The sequence below is a fragment of the Cinclus cinclus genome, chromosome 1 (assembly GCF_963662255.1).
Source record: "Cinclus cinclus chromosome 1, bCinCin1.1, whole genome shotgun sequence".
Classification (NCBI taxonomy): domain Eukaryota; kingdom Metazoa; phylum Chordata; class Aves; order Passeriformes; family Cinclidae; genus Cinclus; species Cinclus cinclus.
The window spans coordinates 135,951,365-135,976,620 of NC_085046.1; the positions used below are offsets into that span (position 1 = coordinate 135,951,365).

Here is a 25,256-nt window from a genome sequence, read left to right on the forward strand (position 1 = left end):
AGGCTGCACCAGCTGCTTTAACCTGCTCTTGCCCCTCCTATGAAGTGCAGCACTCAACAGTATGACTTGTAAAGGGGGGAGAATTTGGCCTTTCAGTATGTGCTCAAACATCTACACTTCACGGGAAAGGTGCTGTGAGTAATTTGCTGCATCATGCTGTTTCTTCTGCTATATATTGATATTTTTGCTGCTTATGGCAATTCCTGCTTTATTGATGGAGTAAATGGTGGAAGTTACAACCAGTATGCCTTTGCTATGAATGTTATATAGTTAAGAATTAATATAGGGACATGTCATAATTTTCTGCTTGTAGATATAAATTCATAACTGATTTGAGGACACGGCAGAGAGGGAATCAAGAGAATATCCAGAATGTACTTTCAATCTCACCCTGTACCTAAGCAGACATTTGTGTCAATGAAATACATGCATTTTCTAGACATTTCAGTAGCACTGTGGAATGTTTTCATAAGGAACAATTATTTTTCATAATGAGGTTATGGCACTGCATACCATCACTGTGTGCAGGGCACTAGAAGAAGTATACATTTATTAACACTTTTTTTAAAAATCAGAAATGGAATTTCATCCTATATTCTACAATGAAGACTGCCCTATCTTGTATAGCTAAAATTTGTTTGATCATTCTAACTATCTATATTTCTGTTTTAAACATGTTTACTTGTCTGGATAGCCTTATGATTGCTTTGTGTGTGCTATTTCTCCTGCCAACTTTCTAGCTTTTGCTGGCCTAGTTGTAAGATGGAAATTTGCAAATCCAGTACCACAGGCTGAAATAAGACACTAGGACCTCATTTGCCCAATCTCTTCCTTGTTGCCACAGGCAAATAACCTCCTTCCATATTAATTTTCCTTCTCACTTCTCTGATGAAGAAACAGTGAAGACAAATACTGCTACCTTCTCATCTGATCTTGCTATATTTAGACATTAGCAAAATACAGCCAGGGCTGTGACAGCATGTTATTGGATCTCCTGATGGTAACTCTCTACTTCATCCATTAAATAAAAATAATTGGTTTTTATAATCATGACATATAGGCCAAACAAATAATATATTTTACAGGGGGTGTTTGGAGAACCTTTCATGAATGCAAATAGTGACAAAACATCTATGGAATACCATCACGCCTTCAGTGTAACTCTATGAAGGGCTAGCAGATGGCAGAAAAAGGCATCAAGGGAGCAGCCTTTTAGAAAATAAAGCCAACCTGACAAATCCAAAATAGTAGATGTGCAACTGGTCCTGGTAAGATGGCTAACAGCCCAGGCATGTAATATCACTACTAGCATCTTACTGTTGTTTAGATTGCAAAGGAAAACAGGAGCACATAAAAATAAGAACAGCAAAGGATAAACACACATATTTCCATATTCTACCTTTCTTTCACTTAATCTGATTATATAAAGATGGAAGCTAAGAAAGAGTAAAAGTAGAATGAATACTTAAGGATATAACTGAAGCACTACTTTTCATTTCTAATGTGGAAAAGGGAACATTATGTTCAAGACATACCTGTGTTACTGTTTTCCAAATACTGAGAATCAAAATTAAAATAAAATTTAAAAAAACCCAAAACCAACAACAATAAGAATAAAACAACAAAAAATAAAGAGAACAAAATATGAAAATGACTGTACGAAATACAAGTAGGTACCTGGAAGTATACACTGTGGTGATCAGACATGATGTAACCATTTAAAAAGCAAGTTTTGGATAGCTATGAATGAAGAGTCCAATTTAATAGTGGAGTTTGGTTCAGAAGTTCAGCTGAAATAAATTCTGACAGTATTGGGTTGATTGCTTATACTTTGTTTTGTTGCAACTGCATTCATTCTGCTAAGTAACATGTTGAATAGCAAGAAGAAAAAGTGACAGCAATCAAGCCTAGCTTAGAAAATGGTCCAATATATATTTTGAAAATAATTTTTTAAAATAAAAAATTTCAAACAATTCCAGAACCTTTAGTCAGGCTACTCATGTCTCAGTGTCTCATGATTCATGCCTAAAATACATTAATAATTGTAATAAAAACACTTGAATTTTGTCATTCATAGCAAAGTTCCACTTCAGACCATATTTCATGCTACTTTAAAGCTGTTATAGGAAATCAATCTTGCAATATTAGAAATAGCCTTATAATTTCCAGCCTAAATTTATTCATAGTCTATTTTTACCCATTTGATCTTCTACTAAACTGTCATTACATTCTATTCCCTCTTGGAGTACCACTTGGGAAGGCTGGCAAACTGCATAAGGATCTATGATTTTGGATCAGTAATGAGATGTGTTTTTTTAAATCTACTTCAATAAGATATGTTTTCCATCTCTATGACCCCTGCTTTAACAATTGCAGGTACTTAACTGTCTTGTCACAGTGGCTGTGCTACAGAAACATGTTTCTAGGACACTTCACATTAGATTATGATGTTTGTTCATATTTGTTTGTTTGTTTGTTCCATTTTATTCTCACATGCCCTCTGTTCTGGTTTTAACATGTTTATTTTTACTGTAGAAGTCAGTTTGTATATTCTCTTCCCGCACAGGCTCATCCTGTATAGCTAGCTTAACACTTATTCATAGAAAACCTTCTTACATTTTGCCTTTTATACCATGCAGGAAATCTCAACAACCACTAATTATGTTTGCTGTCATCTGAGGTCTACAAATGCAATTTACTATCTATTTAAAACTAATTTGTTTTGATGTGACACAAGTGAGTCTCAGAGTTATGAAGAGAATGGTATAGAGTATGAAATGTCAAGACATGTGAGGAAGGAGTTCCCTGTCAGAGACTGAAATATTACAGTTTATGACTTAAACATTTTTGTGAAGGACTTTTACAACTGTATTACAAAAACTACAGAGAAGATCACCGCACCCTCAATGGGGCTCTGAGAGTCCCTACACTGTTCCCTGATATAGATAAGATAAAGTAACAGCTCAGGGTTGGCTGGGGACATTCACAAACCACAAGCCTAACACCTTCAGGCTGGAGACCACAGCCCCAGGGCTATCAGCTGCCAGCTCACTCCAAAGGTGAGGGAGAGAGGCTTTGGGGGTGTGTTGGAAAGGCCGTGGTCAGAGGCAGAGAGCCCAGGTGAGGGGCCCCTCACCGGGAATAGCTTATCCACAGCACAGGGGGTGACATGGCCCAAAAAGGGTCCCAAAGGGGTCCCCAGACCCCGCACCAGAGCGCTGCAGCACGATGCAACAGACCCTCAGTGTTGCAAGGGACAGTGTCACACTGGCCCCCTGCAAGGGAGGCACCTGGGCATTCCCACCTGCCCAAAGCACAAATAAATCCATGGAATTCTGTATTCTTCAGTGTGGTGCTGTGGCAGAGGCCATGGGGGACCCTCACCATCAGACCAGATGGAGGGGAGCAATGAGACATCGTGGGGACACTCAGATGGGGAATATGCTTCCACCTAAGCCTAGTCCATGCACACTTTTCCTTTTTCCTTTCCTTTCCTTTCCTTTCCTTTCCTTTCCTTTCCTTTCCTTTCCTTTCCTTTCCTTTCCTTTCCTTTCCTTTCCTTTCCTTTCCTTTCCTTTCCTTTCCTTTCCTTTCCTTTCCTTTCCTTTCCTTTCCCTTTCCCTTTCCCTTTCCCTTTCCCTTTCCCTTTCCCTTTCCCTTTCCCTTTCCCTTTCCCTTTTCCTTTTCCTTTTCCTTTTCCTTTTCCTTTTCCTTTTCCTTTTCCTTTTCTTCCCCTCTTTTACTATTAAATAACATACATCATTATTTTGGCACCAACATCTAACCTCCTTTGGTTTTAATCTCGTTTTTGGGTCCATTTTGAACCTTCAAAGTCATTTCCAGTTAATACACAGAGACTTAGCTTTCTTTGCTTCTATGGGTTTAAATCAGATTGTAACAGTCCCCATACCCAAAAAGATAACATTAAGAAAATGTATGAGTTATTTAGTAAATCAAGAGAAAATAATACATATCTATAAGAAAATAGATACAGGGATATATAAATGCATTTTTTGATGTATTTCAACAGTGTTCACTAGTAACTGACTTTAAAAAACCAATAAAGTGTTTTACTTTTTTTAGCCTGATTAACAATGGTGTTATCTGTGAAATTAGAATTTTTTACATTTTTAAATTGTATCACTTAATATTTTCTTATGTAAAGATTTTTCAAGAGACTAGCCATAGGCCACCAACCACAATTCAGACACTAACATATATCAGTGTATTTCACATTTGTCAGCAAAGGTAAAATACTCTTAAGAAGAAGGAAAGCTTTCAGAAAAAAAAAGCCCAACTTTTTCCATAAGTTCAGTTTAAGTACATGTAATTGAAAACTATTTCATTTTTAGAGGTAATGGGAAGAAAACCCACACAATTATAATTGATTAGTAATAGCAATTAGCTTTAGATTTCAAGCAGCATCAAAGAAGATTAATGATAATAATAATAATAATAATAATAATAATAATAATAATAATAGTAATAATAATAATAATAATATTGGTAGTTTAGAAAAAAACTGCAGAGAAAAAAAGAGAAAATTCTATTTATATGGAAATATGTTTGTGTATATATGTCCAAATACAAATATATATGTGCATAAACACACAGAGGCCTCATTGCATTAATTTGTTTAATTGTCTCTAACTTCCAACTGAGAACATAATTCTAAGATGATTGTCATTTATTGTGCAATTAGATAATAAAAGTGGAATATAAAATAGATTTTAAAATTACTGAAACACGGAATTAGAGTTTGAATCTTATATACTGTGCTTCACAGACCAAGAAACTTCAGCATTTGTCCTCCCTAATTATAAAAAAAGTAATGTGTCTTGAAATGGGATGTAGTTCAGTAGGGGTAAAAAAGTATGGATGTGGACATCAAATTCAAATAGCTTCAAGAAAGAAACCTTGGACTTAAGGTTTATTACACAAGAGATTAATTTAATATAAACTAGTGTAGCCTAGATTACTCACAATATAAACTTTTATTTTGACCTTCTCATTTAAATCTAAAATAGACCAGACATGCTCTCCATTCCTATTTCTGGCCTTTGCTACACTGACTATTTGAAGCAGGTATTTTAACAACTCTGTTTTAATGGAATTGTTATTTTTAATTTAGAGATTTCATCAGAAAGGACATAACACCTCTGCATTATTCCCTGAATACGTTCCTCATGTACTGTCTAAGTCTCATTTGTTAATTCATTTGGACATCTAGGGGTTTCCAGTATAAGCATTAAAGGTTTTTTTATCTTGCTTGAATTATTTTCATTCTATTTATTAATTTTCTTAATTAAATGAGGATCAGGGGAATGACAATATTTATTTTTAATTCAAGTAATGAATAATAATTATCTATTAGCATTCAATTTCATGTTATGATGAAGGGAATAAAGAAACTTTACACTCAAGTAGGTATCTAACTTTTACATTCATTTTCCTGCAGTTTTTAATGGGATTAATACAACAATTCATATACTGGGTAGAATAGGGTTCCTAACATATATTCAAAGCTTAAAAACAAAATTCTCTTACAGAATTCATATAGAAAGGACATTATAAAATATAATTTGGTCTTTTTAGTTAAGCACTGGATGATGATTACAGAAAAGAAATTCAGGGTTTTCCAGATACATAGGTAAAAAGTTAATCATACATAGTTAATAGATGGGAATGGTGACACATTACAAGCTGTGTTTTCTCAGCAAAGCTCATAACCATCTATTTTAGCTCATTTTTGTGATGTTTATCTGTGCAACATCAAACGCACCATGACAAATTTAGTTTACACTCCTTCAAATAATAGAATTCCAGACAACATCATGTTCTATTTTGAGGAGGAACTCGCTTTAAGAAGTCTAATTTTTTTCCATTTGTAGTCACTTCTCCAAACCACATCTACTCATGTAGTTGCCATGCCCTATCTGCACCATTGCCATGGTCTGTCTCCACATCCCTATAGAATGTTATTAGAAAAAAAGAGATGCAATTATCAAAAGGAACAATCAAAAAAGGACTTGTCTCCTCAGAAATCATCAGAGTAACATTCTGAATGCACAGTAATAGTGAATGATGTGTTTATTAGTGGTATGATTAAACCCATACTCGTAGTTTATGCAAAGAGCAGCCCATTTAGCAAATGCCCTTTTTTGCCTGGGGTGCAAGCACTCTGGATTGTTTTAAAAAAACATTACACTGAGAAGAAATTCAGCAATGAAATTAAAATTACATCAACCACAAACTGATTAAATTTAGTAGAATAAATGTACTCAATCATACCTTTACAACATATATATTGAATGGACAATTGCCATTTAGCAATGTGCTCTGGAGATAAAGAAATCTTATTTACCGAATGAATTGCATGCTAGTTCAGCATCCGTAGGAAGAAACTGATCACAGTATGTAACTTTATTTCACAACAGAGTGCAGTATTAATAGGCAGTGTGCTTATACTCTTTGTTTTCTATGGTTACCATCTAGTGCCTTTCACCATGAGAAAACACATCCTAGTTTTGTGGTCTACTCAGCAAAATATAGTCCCCTTGCAAACTGTGGGAACCCTGCAATTCTTCATTGCAAGAACCTGACTGACATGTAGGATCTTTTAGAAAATGGCCTTGCAGAACTACGGAGGCCCATTTTCAGCAAAGTCACGTCCCTTTCTACCACCACAGATTTTGAGTATTATCATATACTGACACCTTCAACTTCCTGAAATATAAAAACCCAAAACATTCCTAATTAAACAATCTGAAGGCCAAGGAAGTCCCTGCCATTTTCTAAAGAAAGTAACTCAGTAGAAATGAATAGTCTTCCATATGGCAAATAACACATGATTCAGTGAGGTTCTTCATCAGTCTTTATTCTGATTTTTTCTTGAAAATCAGTGTCCTGAGACACTAAGAACTGTATTAGAAAAATACAGTATCATGTACACTCTGTAGCTCATAAAAACTCAGGAGACTTTCTCTGGTTAAATACTGCCCTAGAATTAAATTGTTATATTATTCCTGGAAACGTTTTTAATATCAAAAACATGTACCATGCTCCAAGGAGGGAAACTATTTTAAGAAGCAAACATCTCAGTTAATTTAACTGAAGGAACATTACAATCTAATTTCTTAATAGTACCTATAATTTATATGACCCCAACTAGGAAAGCATCAAAATGAACAATTCAGATTACAAGAGATAGCTGAAAATGTTAGATAATTTTTCAGATTTAATGTTTTGGTGAAGACCAGTTACTCAATGCCACTTTCGCCTGGTTTAATAATCATCAGATACAATGCAGTCCTAATAAATTTCCACAGTGATTGAAGGGTGTCAGGTTTTGTTAACAAGCTAGAAAGAGAGTGAAACTGGAGAAAATGAAGTTTTTGAGTCAGGTGCAAATAAACTTCATTTCATGTTGTGTATGTCAGCAATCTGTATCCATAGATGGATGCACAAACACAAATATTTTTACGCTGTAATAAGTGCTTTGCAACCAGATGTACATAAACTTTGTAATCAGTTCACAGTTACACAAATTCAGACAGATATACCTTCAGTAATCTGCAGGACTAAATAACTATACCATTCTCTGCTTTTATGATCATATGTCTCATCACAGATAATTATGACTTTTATTTCCTTTTATTATTCTTTTTCTTTCCTAAAAATATGTTTTCCCAGCTCTGGCATTTAACTCATTGTAACTGATAATAGTTTGGCAAAACTTGTATATTTTAAAATACTTTGTATTAAATCTGTTCCTCCTTACCATCACAGGTTGGGAGTGGGTGACTCCACCAATGATTTTTTTCACATAGTAAAGGCTCCTCATGACTCAGCCTATAACCTGGATCACAGCTAAATGAGACAGTGGAACCTATGGAGAAGTCATGCCCATAACGACGTCCATGCACTGGTATGCCAGGATCCAAGCAAGAGTAAGTATTAACAGTCACACCTAGGTTAAAAAAAAAACAAAAAAAAACAAAGGGGAAAAGAAAACAGCTAAATAAGGAACCTATAGATGTTTTAAAATTAATTTAAGTAATTGGTTGTGAGGGTTTTCAAGTGACAGCTTCATTATCACACATTTACAGTGAATTATCTTTCCACTATTATCCGTGTTACCATTAAAAGATACTGTGGATCACAGTTTGAATCCTGCCACTGTTGCACAGAAAGGAAGACAAATATCCAATAATTTACAATATATTTAGTTTGATTCTGTGTCAGTAACATCAAATGATTTTGTACCTGATGCTGATGTTAGAAAGCTTTGATGATCACTCAAAATTCTGATTTTCAGCCTCTTTCCCTGATCAAAATTTGATAGCATAGCTGAAATTGCTTACATTTCTTTTGATATTTATATTTTAAATATTTACATAAACATAAATCACACTCATACCTACTGTTATGATATATGAGTCATTGAGAAGTTAAAGAATAGCAGAAAAGAGTAGAGAATTTGACTTGATAAAGGGAATTTCAATGTGTGCTAAAAAATTAAATATTTTATATTATTTCCCGGTGAGATGTTCATATATAAAACTCATATAAAGAATGAGTTTTATAAATAATAACGATAAAATAATAATGAAAAAAGCGACCCTCTATGAATAACACTGAAGTTAGGAAAGTGTTAGAAGCATTCAGTGCAAGATTTTTTATGGGTGTTATTCCTTTTATTCCTACATGTAAGTCATAAAAAAATCCATCCTTACAAAGAAATTTATTGTGGAAAGATATAATTAGCATAAAAGGTAAGAACATATAAAAGATCTTAGCTTTCAATACAATGTTTGAAGGCAGAAGTGATGAATGGGAGACCACTTATCCTAATTATTTGTATTCCCAAAAAGGAAAACATAATTAGATTGTACTGGATAATACAAAATTAGAAACCAGTAAGAATTAAGCAAAAATAAAATGAGTACTAGACTTCTGTGCATTAACAGGGGCTAATAAACAGAGAAGAAAATACTGAAAAGTGTTCATCTTGTGTAAAAATGGTAAGAATATATATTTTCCATGCTCCCTGATAGTATAAGTTTAGCTTTTATTCTCCACTAATGAAAAGAACTGTGGCGTGTGGATCAGTTTTACAAAAAAAATGAATTTTTGTAATGAAATTCAAGAATTTTTTGATATAAAAAAATCATATTTCCTTTTCAACTGTATTTAATTGAAACTGCTTATTATTTGTAATAAGTGAAGATTTCCTCTTTTTGCTGTTCACATTCCCAAAGTATAATTTCTACTATTTAACATTATTTGGTCTTCCTATTAATTTTATGGTCTTAGTTGGCAATTTTAATCTAGTTTTCCTGAGGATAGCCTTAGATTCCTTAGGATAGCCTTCCTTCAAACTTCAGAATGTATGAAAGCTTAACAAAACCATCATTGTTCATAATGCAGATGATGCAAATGGAAGTTTATGGGTGAATGCTAGGACAGGTAATAATTTTGGCATATGTATTTTTTTTTCTTCAATAAACAGCCTGAATTTAACATTCAGTGGAGCTCAAATCAATCCAAATTTTATCTGGCAATATCATCCCCATGCATATTAGTTTTTGTATCCTTCTAGTGGCCAGGAATAGTGAAAATTGCAAAAAGTAATGTTAAAAATTAAGAACATCTGGAATTTTTTTGGTGACAATTCCAACAAGGAGAAGTACAAACAATGTGTCTATGACTTTTACAAAGCAAATAAGATAGTGATTACAGTAAAAATATTATTTCTCATATAGGCAGGAATTATTACAACAGAAGGTATATTTAGTAGGACAAAATGAAAATTGAACTACAGTATTTCAACATAGGATTTTAATAATTCATAAAGTATTAAATATTGCAGATAATTTCTGCAGCATAGTTTACATGACTATAATAAGGACAAAAGAGTATTTCTATGTCAGAAAAAAGTATGATATAAGCAGGTGTTCAGAACCCTAAAAATCCATAATCAACCAATTCCATTTCTTGATTTTCAGGGCATTGCAGTGTAAACTGCATTTCCCCCATACCTTCAGTTAGAGGTGCAGACACCTCAATCAGAACACTAATTCAGTTATTTTTTTTTAGATTTTCATAATCTTCCTGATCTCATGCTGTTTTACACCCACAAAAATGCATTGCATAAAATATAAGAATATTAAGGCATAAAGCAGCCTACAGAAGAAAGGAATTGACTTCTCATTGTCATCTTTTGATTCTTAAAGCACAGAGCAGTACATCAATGACATGAAATATAAATAAAATTACTGGTCATCCCTTTTGCAGTTAACTATTACTAAATCTTTCTCAGACTGGGAATTAACAGGAATTTATGCAACATGATATCTGTACATGACCAGGGTCAGCATTGAGGGAGAGGGGAAATCAAATAATACAGCACAGAAGCACTTACTTTCATAGTGAATTTTGAATCCATTGTTAGAACGACTGTTATCAGTTGTAAAGAGAAGATACATGAAATTGCTACTGCTGAACAGAAACTGTGGGACCTGTGTACCATTGTAAGAACCCAGAAGTGGAGATAATAGGTTTGGTCCATCATGAACTTCCAAAATATCATAATTGAGCTCAGTCTGAAATCTGGAATTGTGGAAACAAAGAGGCACAAATTTAAGAGACAGTTAAAATTAATTCAATAAACCCATATTTGCAAATTATGCACCTTTCCTGATAACATTTTTCCTACACATATATTTTTTAGGAGCAAATCTGTAATAATAATAATAATGCTACATAATTTATATAATAATATAATTTCAGATTAGCTCCTTAGAAAAATGAGAAATAAATTTAAACTCCTTGAACTGGTTCGCATGGCAGGAAATAAATTCAAACCTTTTGAGCTGATTTGTATGGCAGGAATCAAAAGCTAGAAATGGTTTAATAATTTAAATAATAAAGATTAATATTACTTGCATATGCTCTCTTATAACAATATTATTTTTCTTTTTCAAATAATTAATTAAATTATATGAGGGTATGTTGATGTATTTAGCAAAAATATCATCAAGGTACTTTTCATCATCAAAGGCTTCTCCTCCTGAGTTCCTATCTTACAACCATCTATAAGCAGGGGATTACTTGACTCCAGTGGTTTTCTCACATCTGAGACTTAGTCCAAAGTAGTGACAGAAATTATTTGAAAGAAATCCCACAAATAGAAGTCCTTTTTAGAAAGCACTAGAAAGAAAAAAGCCTGTTTAAATACTTCATGTGTGCTCTCCCTGGCAAGGAAAAGGTGAGTGTGATAGTGCTGTTAGATATCTCCTTGCTTGTCTTGTTTTAGATGGTATCAGCAATTCCAAACACCTGTTTGGTATTTTGACAGTGGTTTATCTCTTTCTTGCTATGACAGACTTTAGATCAATCATACTGCTTTATATTGGACTCTGATGGATTACTGAAAAACCTTCTCAGAATTAAAAAGCAACAATTAACAGCAGGGTCTTACAAGGACCCTTAGATAGTCTTAATTCTTGCTTGGATTTGCTCAGACGCCTAATTCAGCTTTGTGAAATCCATTCAAAGAACTTCATGAGTAAAGCCAATGTACTGAGGAACTCAGTATTTCAGTATTTGTGTCCCATGAGTCTGAGCCTAAAGATCTAAAGGAATCTGGCAAAAGACAAGACAAATTAAAAATACAAAACATGTGTTTCCTTTTATTGATATTCTGCTCCCACTAAATAACGTATAAAAGAACATGGAACTAAACTAATAGAGTTACAGAAATGAAGTGGGATAATCTTAGAAGCAGGAAAACTGAAAATTTTGGGTTTTGTTAGTTCCCACAATAAATCACAATAACAACCTGCTGAGAAGCTAATAGGCAAAGAGTTGCTTGGGGGGTTTTTTGGTTTATTTTTGGGGTTTTTTTTGTTTTATTTTGGTTTTTTTTGGGTTTTTTTTTTTGGGGGGGGGGGGGGGGGGTTTGGTTTTTTTTTGTTTTGTTTTGTTTTTGCCCCCAGCACTCCATACAACAGAGGAGAAATCTTGGAAACAGAACATTTAGTCTTGTTCTGCTTTCTCATTATCTATATCAGAAGCATACTTGAGACAGAAGGTCTAAGAATCCATGGAATTTATAAATGTAATGCAACTACCAGCCATCCAAGTCAAGTTGAAATTAAGTTGAATCTCCAATATATGTAAAGGAAATCCCCCCAAAACTCTATGTAGACTGTATGTACCATCACAAACGGCAGAAAAATATGAAGATGAGAAGGTAAATAATCATGCATGAAAGAAAATGTAAGAACCATTTTTAAGTGAGATGAACTAAACAAATTTGAAGAGGGGATTATGTTCAATGCTTTTGTTTGGTCATTTGGCTCAAAAACTGGTCAATTTAAAGTTAATTTACAAATCTCATGCTTATATCAGTTTTTCCTTCATTATCTTTTCTCTTGATACTCATCTTATCTGCTATGTTTACATATTGTTTTCCCTCTGGTGTGACAAAACAATAGGGGCTTTTAGGTAACTGAGTAAGAAATAACCTGTGCTCCTGTAAGACCCTTGCAGTGTTCCTTCTTACTTAATTAATCATTATTTTTAAATTTACCTGGATGTCTTCATTGCTGTGTGACATCTAATGTTATGGAGGACTCACAAGCAGACAGGTGTGAAACAAGTTTTAACACAGGAGATGCCACATATATTTTTTTTTACGGGGCCTTATTTGAATAGATAAAGGTGCTTTGAATATTTATAACACACATCTTTGTTTTTAAGAGACATTCTTATCAACTCAATGTAGTGTCAGGATTTCCTGCTGCACAGTGTATGCTCAATAGACAAACATGAGTAGTACTCCAATCAGTAGTTTGCTATCATCATCTCTCACATTTAAATACTCATAATTAGACTTCATGATAAACACTTCATTACAATCAAGAATGGCATTGCCATTTCTTACTTCTGTCATTTCAATTGAGCCTAAAAAGATGCTGATTTATAGCAAAACATCAACAGATTATGTGTCTTAGTCACATTTGTAAAACAGGAATAAACCTTTTAAAAAATATATGTACAATCATATAACAATATACTAAAAAGTTATTTTTTGCATGCCAAAGCAAAAAAGTTAATAGTTATTTTTATTTGCTTTGTCTGTGGATCTCCTTCTTTTCTCATGTCTCTGTCTCCTTGCACAGGAACACTTTAGCATACTGTCTTGGAATGCAGTACCTTGCTCCTATCCAATGTTGTAAGAAAGAAGATATAGGAAGACAGGGAGATTAAAAGGAAACTACTCTGCAAGTGGGAAACTTAGAAAATCCAAAAATTATTTTAAAGTTTTAGACATGTACTATAAGTATTTTTGTCCAACCAGGAAATTAAAAATCTTTCAAACAGCTGCACATATTGTGGAAGTTTTGGTATTTGCACCAATAAAGGCTAGAAAAAGTGTGTTTCTCAGGACAAAACTGAAAGGCAAAGAACTGGGCAAAATATGAGAGTTTCTTTTAATCGTATAGGAAATTAATTTGACTATAGTTTTAAAACTGTGTATTTAAACAAAATTTCCTTTTCTCTTAAGAAAGTGAAGCTGAAAGTTTGCAAGCGGAAGCACCCGAACAACGGTAGCCAAGACTAGAATGAGTCTTTTAAAAGCTAATGCATAAATCACTCAGAAGGCAAATTTAAACAATGTGAAAAATAGTAGTCTAAGTAAGAAACATAACAGTAGTTTAAAAAATGTTTCCTTACATTGCACTGCAAAGTTTTATTTCTCATTTGATGTATTGAATGACTTTCTCTTTGCGTGCAGACCTGTAGCTATATATAAATGCATCTGTGTGAGCACACATAGATGTATTTTTAAGTGTACTTCTGCACAGAGATCCATAAGAGTGCACATTTTTCTGTAAGCTGAGCCTCTCTGGATTGCCACATCTGAACAATATGTGCACCAGACCAATTTCTGACAAGTGACAAGAGTCTCGAAAATGAGCAGCAATGGGGAAAAAAAGTATCATAAAGAAGATAGAAGCTTTCTCTGTGATCCAGAGCCCACATCTTGTTCTTTTTGATCTTACTTACAAGAGTAATAGAGGTTGTGTAATTTTATGACAAGGCAATAATGTATTAAAAACAAAAAATGTACGCAAGGGAGTGCCAGATTTAAAACTCAGGTACAAAGATAATGCAAATACAAGTATACATGCATTTTACTTTGAAATGACTGTCCACAGAAATGTGTATTTTAAATTAATTGCTGAATTAAAAATCAACTATTAGAAATTACAATTTTCTTTGCAAAAACTTAGAAGTTTCAGCAGGAGGGAGTTATTAAATTTTTTATTGTATTCTAATTGGAAAAAATTGGTAAATCATTATTTTAAGTGCTGTACTAGTGATTTTGGAAGACTAGGTTTCATGTGATGATAAGGACAGAAAATAACTGAAATGTACATGTGCCCATTGATTGTTCATACTGTCCCATGAAAACTTTATTATAGTGTAAGATATAGTACTAAAAAGAAGTTTTAAAAACCTTATCACAAGGAAAAATTTCGCAAAGAAAATATGAATTTCATCCCTTGCTAAAAACAACTTTTGAATTGCTTTAGTTAGACCTTCTTTTGACATTTTTAGTCAAGTGAGCCCAGTCAAAACATGTTACCAAAATATCAGCTGTAATTTACTTGCGTGATATTTGTACAATATAACTTTGATCACCAACGGCACTTTTTTACTGGATTGTAATCTAATTTTTTTTAATATTTACAATTAAAAGTCATCTAAAGCATAAGGAGAATAGCATTCTTTATTGCATTTTTGTCTTGTTTTCTGATAAAGAGTTCAAATTAAAAGCTAGCATCTTGCTACCATGAGATATGTAAGGTGCTCAGCACATTTCAACCCTTTGAATAAGGAAGGGACCTTAGCAACAGACATCAATCTAGGAAAGGTAGAATGCTGCAGTAATTTGGAGATACTGGAACTCTGTCCTGAGAGCACACAGTCCTTTCACAATAGCTCAGCTGATATGATAAATATTCAGAGTGAGGAAAATTATGACTGCATTTAATTTGGTTTTCATAGCTGATTCAGATTCTTAGAGTTGAATATTATGTGATTTTGAGAGAAAAAACACAACTTAGCAATTATAATTAATCGTAGTAATATTGTTACAAGCAGATGAAACATGCTAATATTTAAGAACAGACAACATTTCTTATTGGACTAGACAAGCTTAAATACAGGTAGGAGGGTAGAAATTCCAAAAGCTTTTCAGCACATCAAAGTAGAAATTACACTGAAGACAGCCTGTGCTCTGAAGGAGTTTCCAAAAGTCCTACATGATAAAACAATTGCTTGATTTTAAATATAATGTAAACTAATTTTGTGATAAAGCTAATAACTCCTGCTTCTTGGAAAAAACTGGAAAACATTAAATATTAAAAATATTAGCCAAGACCTTTCAAATGTAATTTTGATAGAGTGTCCAGGTTCAGCTTCTATCACCCATTCACAATTCAAGGAATCTTTATAATACCCTGGCCAGCCTGGAGACAGGATTACTCCACTTGGAGATGAAAAATGCCCACCACATGGAGCTAAAAATGAAACAAAGAGAAAGGTAAATCATACAGATTTATTAGATGCAGTTCATATTTATCACTTACAATATAAGGCAATTAGAATGAACAAATACTGAAAATCCAGATGTAGGAAGATGCAATTGCTTCAAAGCTGAGTGGCTCTGAGATGTTCAGAATTAGGTGGAGATAACTGAGTTAAGACCTTAAAAAGGTGAAATAAAGTCTTCAATAATTCTGGAAAAGATTTCTTCCTGCTGTAATCCTACTTATGTGTATAATACATTTTCTGCATTAAAGAATATAAACAAAACATAGTGTCCACAAAGTATCATTATTTTTGCTTTTAATTGTGGGCAGAGAGACTTGAAAAACTTACTAGTTTCAGATGAGTTTAAAGCTACAAATCAGTGAACTGTTATTTTACGTTTGACATCACTGAATCCACAGTCATACCACATACATTTTGATTGGCACGTTTGCAGTTCAAATTCCTCATTCATGAAAAAAGACATACTTACCATTCTTACAAGATTAGTTGGTATTTTTTAATTAGGAAACATACATAAGTATTGCAATATATACTTCTGCAAGCAGTACTCATGCAAAAGGGAAAGATCACCTGCCTTAACCTTCTCAACAGTTTGCCATATCCATCCCAGGATCCCACTGACCTTCTTTGCATGAAGGACACATGTTTAACTTGGTGTCTACCAGGACACCCAAGGCCCTTCCATTTAGACAGAGAGCAGAAGCATTTTACTTTTCAGGAAGAGAAGGCTGCACCATAGAGTTTCATAACACCATGGTTCCAGTGGTCTTTATACATTCCAGGCTACTCCAAAACAACAACAACAACAACAAAACTATGTCACAGTTAGTGTCACAGCTAACTATGCACATGACTTGCAAAGAAGTAGGAAAGGTCTTACTGTACTGTTGACAAGCTAGTGTGTCTACTAAAAATAGTGTAAAATAAACATTTTCTGACAAAAACATGGCTATTTATTAAATTTGTGTTTATGTAGCCTAGCAGAGCCTGCAAAACATTTTGGTTGCTCATTTTGACAGAGTAGAACAGTACATATCATTGTCTATATTATTCTGAACTTCTCCATCACAAAAAGAATATATTAATTTTTCTCTCTTCAAGTTAAAAACCAAGAATTATTATACGCTTGTCTGATCTTCATTTTTCTCAGGGAATACCAAGGTTCTATATTAAAATGATGAATTTCTCTAAATAAGTTTGTTTTGCTTTGAGTTTTTTTTAGGACATAATGCTCCATCTTTCTCTATTTCGTAGGGAAAACAAAGGGTTCTAGAATTTACAGAGTTCAGAATTCAGTATGTTACAAATAATTCTAGATATGCAGATATATACTTCTTATTTTACTCACTGGATTTAAAGTGGGCATTTCTCACCTTTTATCTTAGAGACCTTTTCATACCACCTTCAGTATAACAGTACCGGTCAAACAATAAGTTATTTAAACTCATATTTAACTCAACAACCAGAAAGTTAACTCTAAAGCATTCATAATCTCTATGTTTTGTTATATATAAGCACTTTTAAATGTTTGTAATACATATGGAGCCTATAAACTACAAAATATACTGACAAGAATAAGAACCAGATGGCCTTATTCTGAGCCAGTACTCCATAGTTACAATACAGTATTACTAAACTTGTACAAATTTCCATATTCTTACCAAATTTTCATGACGCAGATTGCATTTAGAATACAAAAAACTCCAAGCCTCTATTACAAAAATATTCCTATGAATAGTGTATTAAAATAAGGAACACTTAAGATTGCCTACAATTTGGAATAGTTTATTTTATTTAGAAGTGTTTTGTTGCCAGATTTCCTTAAAGAAATGTTTCTTATTTTTCCTCTGATTATGGCTCTTGCAGATAAGTATTTAATGGATTTTTTTTTTGTTTGACTTTCACCATTACATGCTGATTTCCCAAAACTAGGAGTACTTCTCTTCAGAACAGCTACTGGGTTTATCTTAAAGAGCCTTGTTTTCTGGAAAATAAAACTCTCCAGTCATCATGCCAAATGATTGTTTCCCTAACTTTTTTTACACTGATTTTAATCCCCTCTTCATTCTTTTAGTCCTATTTGATGGTTGTCTGACAGATTCATACTCAATGTTCATGTGTTCAAAATGACACTTTAGAAATATAACACAACTAGAGGTGGTCATCAAGCAGAATATCTTTATCAAACACAGGCCTATATCAAATAGTAAAAGACAATCTTAGTCTGATCTAAGAATTCTCAAAAAGTCATTTTCATTTATTTCTTTGTATAGCAAAGTGCAGGGGATGGAACAGGAAATTTTTGTATGCGAGCACGAAAAAAGCTTTTAGGGTAACAGGCTGTTCACAGAATCACTAAACATCTTGTAGATTCATAGTTTCAGAAATGTTTTCTTGAAGAGCTTATCACTAATGCTACACAATGGCAGGATATTAAGCCTTACAGGAGTTATGCAGGAAGACCAATGTTAGATATCTAGCAGGGGTACAACAGCACAATATTAGAACAGATTACAGGAAAATCCTCCATACAACCCCCACACAGGGAATATGAAAAGCATGAGACAGGAATCTGAAACTCAGAACCATCAGGGAGCAGGAAAAGCAGGACGCCTTCACTAAAGAAAAGCAACCAGGAACCAGGGATGAGCACTTGTGCACATGCACGTACACACACGCTGAGTTAGTGCCTTCACAGACACACCTAACTCCACCTGAGCAGCTGAACAGGACTGCATTGGCTACAGGAAAGGCGTTTGGTGACAACGAAGTGACTATCTGAGCTGAAATAGGATCCTGGGCTGTGAGCTGCACTGGGAGGGAGTCCCAGCAGAGGCTAGCCAAGACTGCCCTGAAAAACGAGTATATTGACCCTGTTCAACTGCACCAGATTATTAAAGAGCTCCCATCTGTATACTGTAATTCTGACATTTCTGAAGAGTAAGGAAAACTGCACAGCAGACACGTTCCTAGTCACTATGTGGAGTTTATGCCTTTGAATTGATATATATGACAATGAAATTATGAGGTGTATGTAGAGCTTATATCAAAAAACTCTGTTTTACAGACAAATTTGCACGCAGTCAGTAAAATTTCTGAACACCCTAACAGACCAAAATTTAATTGCTAATTACAAATTGAATTGTTAATCTACAGATATTTTAATTTGCTTTCCAATTTTATCATAAATTTAAAAAATATATCTAATTGTACAGCTGATAAAAACCATCCAATTCAAATATACCTGTGTCTCAAACTTTAGGATTCCAATATATTTTCCTCTTAGGGTCTCAGACCACCTATAGATCATATTATTATTATGCATGGACTGACGCTTGAAAGTATTCCCAGTAATTTAAGATTATAATGTAACATTGAAAATGCAGCTTTATATTTTATTAACAATGTAGAAAAGATCCATGGACCTTATAGTAAAGAGAAATTATTATAGCTTATCTTGTCTAGTGAAACTGACACACATATCTATGAAACAGTGATCATTCACAGCAAGTAAACATGGATGCAAAGCATATGACAAGCAGTCACACTAATGTGATAAAACTCTTCAAATTTTGTCAGGAAGGAAGTTACATAATGAAAATAAGAACTAAATTGTTGCTTAAAGTAAAAGCAAAAGATAGCAAATCAGAGATTATATTATCACTGATTTTTTTCTTTTTAATCATTACAAACAGCTGAATTAATTTTTCCCCTTTTAGGTACAAAGATCCTAGAATATAGACAAGTAATAAGGCAAATATTATAAATTAGTGTCAATTAGTAAAAAAAAAAAGAAATATGCATAACACTGTGTTTTTAGCTTGCAATGTATGGAAGTACCTAATTTCTATGAAAAAGAAAAATCAATCGCTAAGAGAGTCTTCTTCAGCCTAGACTCACTGTGGATAGAAGAAACACAAGTATTGCAACAGAGAGCTGAAGCATCTTAAACAGTTTTAAGACCCAGAAGAGATCAACATCTTCATTCTAATCTAATACTGTATCAGCAATAACAGCTTTGTGCTATTCATTTGCAAAAATCTGAACTTCACTTGTTGACAATTTGAAATGCATTATAACAAGTTCTCCTTATTTAAAAAAGAAATATTATACATACCTCCACACTTAGGAATAGGTCCACTCCACATTACTTTTCCATCCATTAGCATACAAGTAATTGTTTCTGTTCCTTGTGTTTTAATAAATCCTTCTTCACATATAACTGAAATTGAGCTCCCCAGCTGAAAGTTGTCACCAAAACGTCGAGCATTGATTGGCACTCCAGGATCCGGGCACTCATTATGTCCAAATGCTTTTTAAGAGGAAAAAAGAAAAGTGGTAGAGGACATAGAACTCTTGCAAGGAAGATGACATTTTTAAGATTTGTTCACTAGTAAGAACAAACAATTTATATTAGGAAACTGGAAGGAAAAGTAAGAAACAAAAACTTGCTCAACAGAAGAAAATGCAAAACATTATAAATGATTGCTTCAAACATGAAGTTATACCAGTATGGATCTCAGCTTGGACAGCTTGTTGCTGGTAGATTTCAGTGATGGCTAAATTCTCCTTTTCCAACAACACTCACCCTATTTAACGTTAAAATGGTACAGAATGTTCCTTCAGAAGAGCAGGCCAAGGATCTATGTTTGATGCAAAAACTTTATTCATCTTTTGTACATGTAATTCACCATCACACTATTTCAGCCATACCCACCTTCATGGGCTTGATCTTACCATAGTTAATTTTGTTTCCTGTATTGAGATCTGGTGAACAGTGACAAAAAGTGTTATGTTGGCCAAAGAAAGAAAACTTGAAACTTTTCAAGTTTAAGTCTGGATAAATTGAAAAAAAAATAATTTCCCTGTATACATGTAGATGCTATCACAAAAACTGTTCATATCTTTACACTGCAGAATATACATCACTTTTGGAGAAGACCATATTTTTGACAGAAATTAACGATGTCACATTTATAGTATTATCATTAAATGATATGTAATAGTTATTTTGTTGTTTTATTGTTGAAGAATACTGCATATACATCTTATATTTTTTTAAATGTTGATTTTCAGTGAGAATAAATATCCACCTTCCTCACATATGATGACTGCAAATTGTATCTTCATAAATAAGTTTACATACGGACACATCAGAAAGGACCAAGTCCTCAAAAGATGATGATCATTTTTATCCCTGCAGTTTTACTGATGTGTCTGCTAGACAAAACATATACAAATCCCCAATGAATTTTTTAAAAAAAGTAATATCTCAATAACTTAGTAGAAAGATTTCTCATGTCTTCCATTACAGAGGTATTTTCAATCACATTAACAGACAAGAGAAAGCATTTATTTATTGACATTTTGATTTGGCAAATGCTATACATATATATATAGGGAATGAAAATACTGCTTTCATTGAATAATTGTTTGCCATTCAAAGATGGCGTTAAAAGTGATGCAATCCCATACTTTCTCAGAGGAGTTACAAAAACTTTTCCAATTCTTTGCTCACAGTCATTACTTTTAGGGAAGGCATTGATTGTCTGTTTTTCTTACTCCTTTCAGACAACCCAGAGATAGATTTTCAATACTGTTATATAAAAATGTAGATAAATGTTGACTCCAGGTTTAGCTTGCTTGTGTGTGACACCAGTTTATTAAGGTTGAAAAATCAATTCATTGCTCTATATTTCAGCTCAGGAACTGCTGCCACTGCTGCTCCTATGTGATCAATTTTACTGCATAGAATGACTTTGGGAGGCAAGACGGTGAAAGACAATTTGTCCTACCAACAGTAGTCACTCTTAGCCTAGCCTGGCTACAGTTACATTACTCAGTGAGCAAAATTCTGTCTCCTGAGACTTCTAAAAGCTTCATGGTGAATATTGAATACTGGCCTTAGGCTGAAAAGAAAAAGAACACATGGGTATATCATTAATTAATATTTTACTGATAATCAATCATTCAAGAAACCATAGAAAAGTTCCTTATGAACTATTACATGTAAAGGGGGATCCAGTTTTCCTGATGTTTATCCTCATCAACTGCTTTGACTGTACAGGTATATTAAGCAATGTCTGGAAAAATGGCAGGAAATATAATCACAGATCAGGACAATTGTGATATTCTGCTATTAACTCCAAAGGATATTAAAATATGCATTTTGCATTACAAACAAAAAACCAACAGAAGGGAAGGAACTGCAGAGATTGCACACAATAGGAAGGCAGGTATGTAGCTAACCACAACTCATCTCATCTAAAGCCAGCTCTGAAAGGTCCTTCCAAAGAGGGTTAGAAAGGAGTGGTTCACTGGTGCACTTAATTGTTTTGGTGGATTGCCCTACCAAGAGTTTTAGCTGGTAAGCATAGCAATAGCTTTGAAGTAAAAGTAGCAGTTTCAGAAGAAAATATCAAAGAAAAAAACAAAAGTTACAGGAATATAAAATAATTGCAATATATTTCATACTAAAAACTATCGTGAAAGACTATTTAAAGCTACGTAAAAAATTGGCAGCTTATTCAGTACCACCACATATAAGATCACACTTTTTTCTAGTACCCTACACTTTGAAGAATTCTAGCTTGAGAAGTACTGAGGCTGAAAAATGTCTTATCAGGAGAGACTGGCAGGGAAAATGTGTGGTGATTAACATATTCTAATACAGCAATAAACCAGACTAAATCAGTTTTTAGATATAAACCCATCATCTGGGATTGTCCATGTCTTGGTCCCCTGAGCTGATATGACTCGAGTAATTAGGCTGATGTCAGAAGCCCATAGTTTGACCTTTGAGAGGCTGCGATGTAATTTATAAAGCCTTTGTTAGCATAATTAAACAGCTATAATGAAAACAGTAACACATAACATCTACATAACAAGAAACAGCAGGTCTAAGCTTATTCAGAGATATTTGCCCAGCACTCCCTACACCCCAATCAATGAAGAACAGCTCAAAGAAGTCCACAGCTACTATAAATCAGGCAATCTGGAAGATGCTCTCAAGCTCGAAATAATCATCCACCTCAGCCCAAAGGAAGGTTAGCATGAGCCCGGTTTGTGGAATGCCTGCCCATGGAGGACCTAGCAGCTACTGAGTTTCCTCTGCATTAACTCCTTTGTCATGGGAGGTAAATATGCATTCTCTGTCACATGGCTTCAGTTGTCACACTGCGCTTAAAGTGTGCATTTTGTCTGTTCTAACCTATGCTAGGAAATCTATACTGAAGGAAAGAGACTATATAAATGTATTGCTTGTCATTTATGTGACTGTATTTAATACTATGTCTAGCTCTGTTCTACATAATTAAACACATATATAAAGTAGGAAGCATTTGTAAAGGAGTCAAAAATATGATAAAAGGCTCATACTTTCCCTTGAACTGAGTAGCTCAATGCTTATAGCTTATTACAGGCAGGATTAGGGGATGACTGACTTTATAAATATCTTCACAGACACCAGAAATATCAACAGCTCTTGGGTTTGGGATATAAAGGGGAAACAAGAAATCAGGTGTAAGTATGCATTTCCATAGCAACTTAAGCCAATGTAGTTTTAGGTTGCTATGTCCCTGTGTTCTGGTGCACCTAGTGAAACATTCTTCTGCCTCCTTTTCCAAGCAGAAAATCACAGCCTTTTGAGCTCCCGTTCATTTGCTTATTGGAACATTTTCTGTATCACCCATTTTGAATTTACATATTTCTATGATCTAGTCCCAAAATTTAACTAAATAGACTTAGTGTAATATCTCAAAGATGACACATTTGAAATATATATATATATATATTTAATTCCAACAAAAGATTTATGTTCAATTTTACTGGAAGGAAAGTAATTATCTGAGACCACACATGTTTCTGTAATAAAAATAAATAGGTCATTAAAATAGTTCTGAGAAATACCATTAAATAACCAGATTATGTAATAGTAACTCAGTTTTATTCTTCTCCATTCTACACCTCAAAAACATCAATTAAGTTATTTACATTACTAGCCTACATTCTTATTAGAAAAGATTGATCAAAACACTGTTTCTGCGATATACAGTTTCTAGTCTTGAAAGGGGCAAAAAGAGACTGATAGCTTTGGAATTATATCAACTAGAGTGTTAGCAGAAAACAGATATTTTTAATTAACTTTGGGTTTGCAAATGCTAAGACAATGAAATTCTACTCACTCATTTTTTTATCATCTCTTTTGGCTTTAATTTAATATGGAAAGATTACTTCTGTATTTTATCAGATTGCAGCTGTCTTTACTGAAGAAATAGTAGAGATTATTTAGAGGTCTTGCTGTTTTCGTAAGTAGATTTTAGCTACAGAGTTTAACAAACATACACACAAACACACCCATGAAAAGAAATAAAAAACTAAATGCATTAAATTGCTCAAATGTGCAAAATGCTTTAAATGTTTTCAGAGTTATTGGTTTCATTATGCAACTGGTAAAAGTTAATACTGGATTGTTGTTCTTTTTAAAATTTAATTTTTATCACTTGATGCTATTGGTGCATAAGATAAATGACATAATCAAATTATTACATGCCCAAAGAAGTCAGCAATTTTTTTAAAGAAGCAGAATTCATCTGATAAGCATATTTCTGTGTCACTGAAATGTTAAATCTGAAGCATTGACTTTGTGTTTAAAGAATTAATTCATTTCAAAATGTGCACTAAATATAACAAGCATTCCATGCTAATCTTCTCTATGTCTCATTTTTATTATAAATTCTACATTAACTGACTTACATTTAGATCTAGTTGTATGAAATGGGATGAATTGAGAAAATCCAATTATACACAGCCCTGATTTTTATCCTAGAGGACTACCTTAGATCCTCCAATAACTGATTTTGGTTTTCTCATTACTAGATTTAGGCTTGACAGCTTTGAGCACACCACACTGAAACTTTAAAGTAAAGAGAACTGTTATAAATGTTAAAAGGACATGAGACAAAAGAAAGTAAAGAGCAAATGTTAAAACTTCTGTAAAGAAACATGGATTCAATATCTAATTTTCATTATGACTGATTTAATATTTCAGTAGCTCTGAATAACCCCTGACTTTCCAATATTTAGTTACAGTACGAAGATATGTAGCTATCAGTCAAAGCTGAATGGTCAATGATGACTGGTACTTATAAAAACCAATAAGAAGATACCACATGTTATTCATGCTTACACTCTACATTTGTGACAAATAATCTGAGGATGAATCAGAGGGCTGAGAGCTGAAATACAAGACAATATCAGAAAAATAATGTTGACAGAATAATTTAGTGTCAGTTTATCTCTTTCCTATTCGGACAGCAATGTTTAATGTAGATCTTAATAAATAAATCTCTGAAAGACTGACAACCAAAACAAAAATAATGAGAATACATGAAGAGGGAGAGTTCAAAAGTAAACAACCACAGGGGAATTCAGTCCTTGCAATTTTATGAAAATAATATTAGTTGTTAACATTTTTTTGAGAAAAATGTGAAGTCTGGGTCTCTCAATTACTGGCCTCTCTCATTTCCATTTTGATTTAAGGGTTGGTTTATGTTTTTAGAGTAAAAAAACTAAAAAACACAGTATTTTTTTTCATCCAGTCCAGCAGGTTACACATTTCTTATATT

General features: G+C 33.5%; 1 protein-coding gene across 3 annotated transcripts in view; it reads right to left on the bottom strand.

Moving 5' to 3' along the window:
- The window catches only part of CSMD3 (CUB and Sushi multiple domains 3), a 590,741-nt gene that overhangs the window by 222,779 nt on the left and 342,706 nt on the right, over positions 1–25,256 (bottom strand). For all 3 annotated transcript variants that reach the window (XM_062491358.1, XM_062491350.1, XM_062491342.1), the window contains 4 exons: positions 19,748–19,942; positions 15,458–15,596; positions 10,424–10,611; positions 7,781–7,969 (listed from right to left, as the gene is read on the bottom strand). In XM_062491358.1, the coding sequence (XP_062347342.1) occupies positions 7,781–7,969; positions 10,424–10,611; positions 15,458–15,596; positions 19,748–19,942 (711 nt within the window). The remainder of the gene's footprint in view (positions 1–7,780; positions 7,970–10,423; positions 10,612–15,457; positions 15,597–19,747; positions 19,943–25,256) is intronic.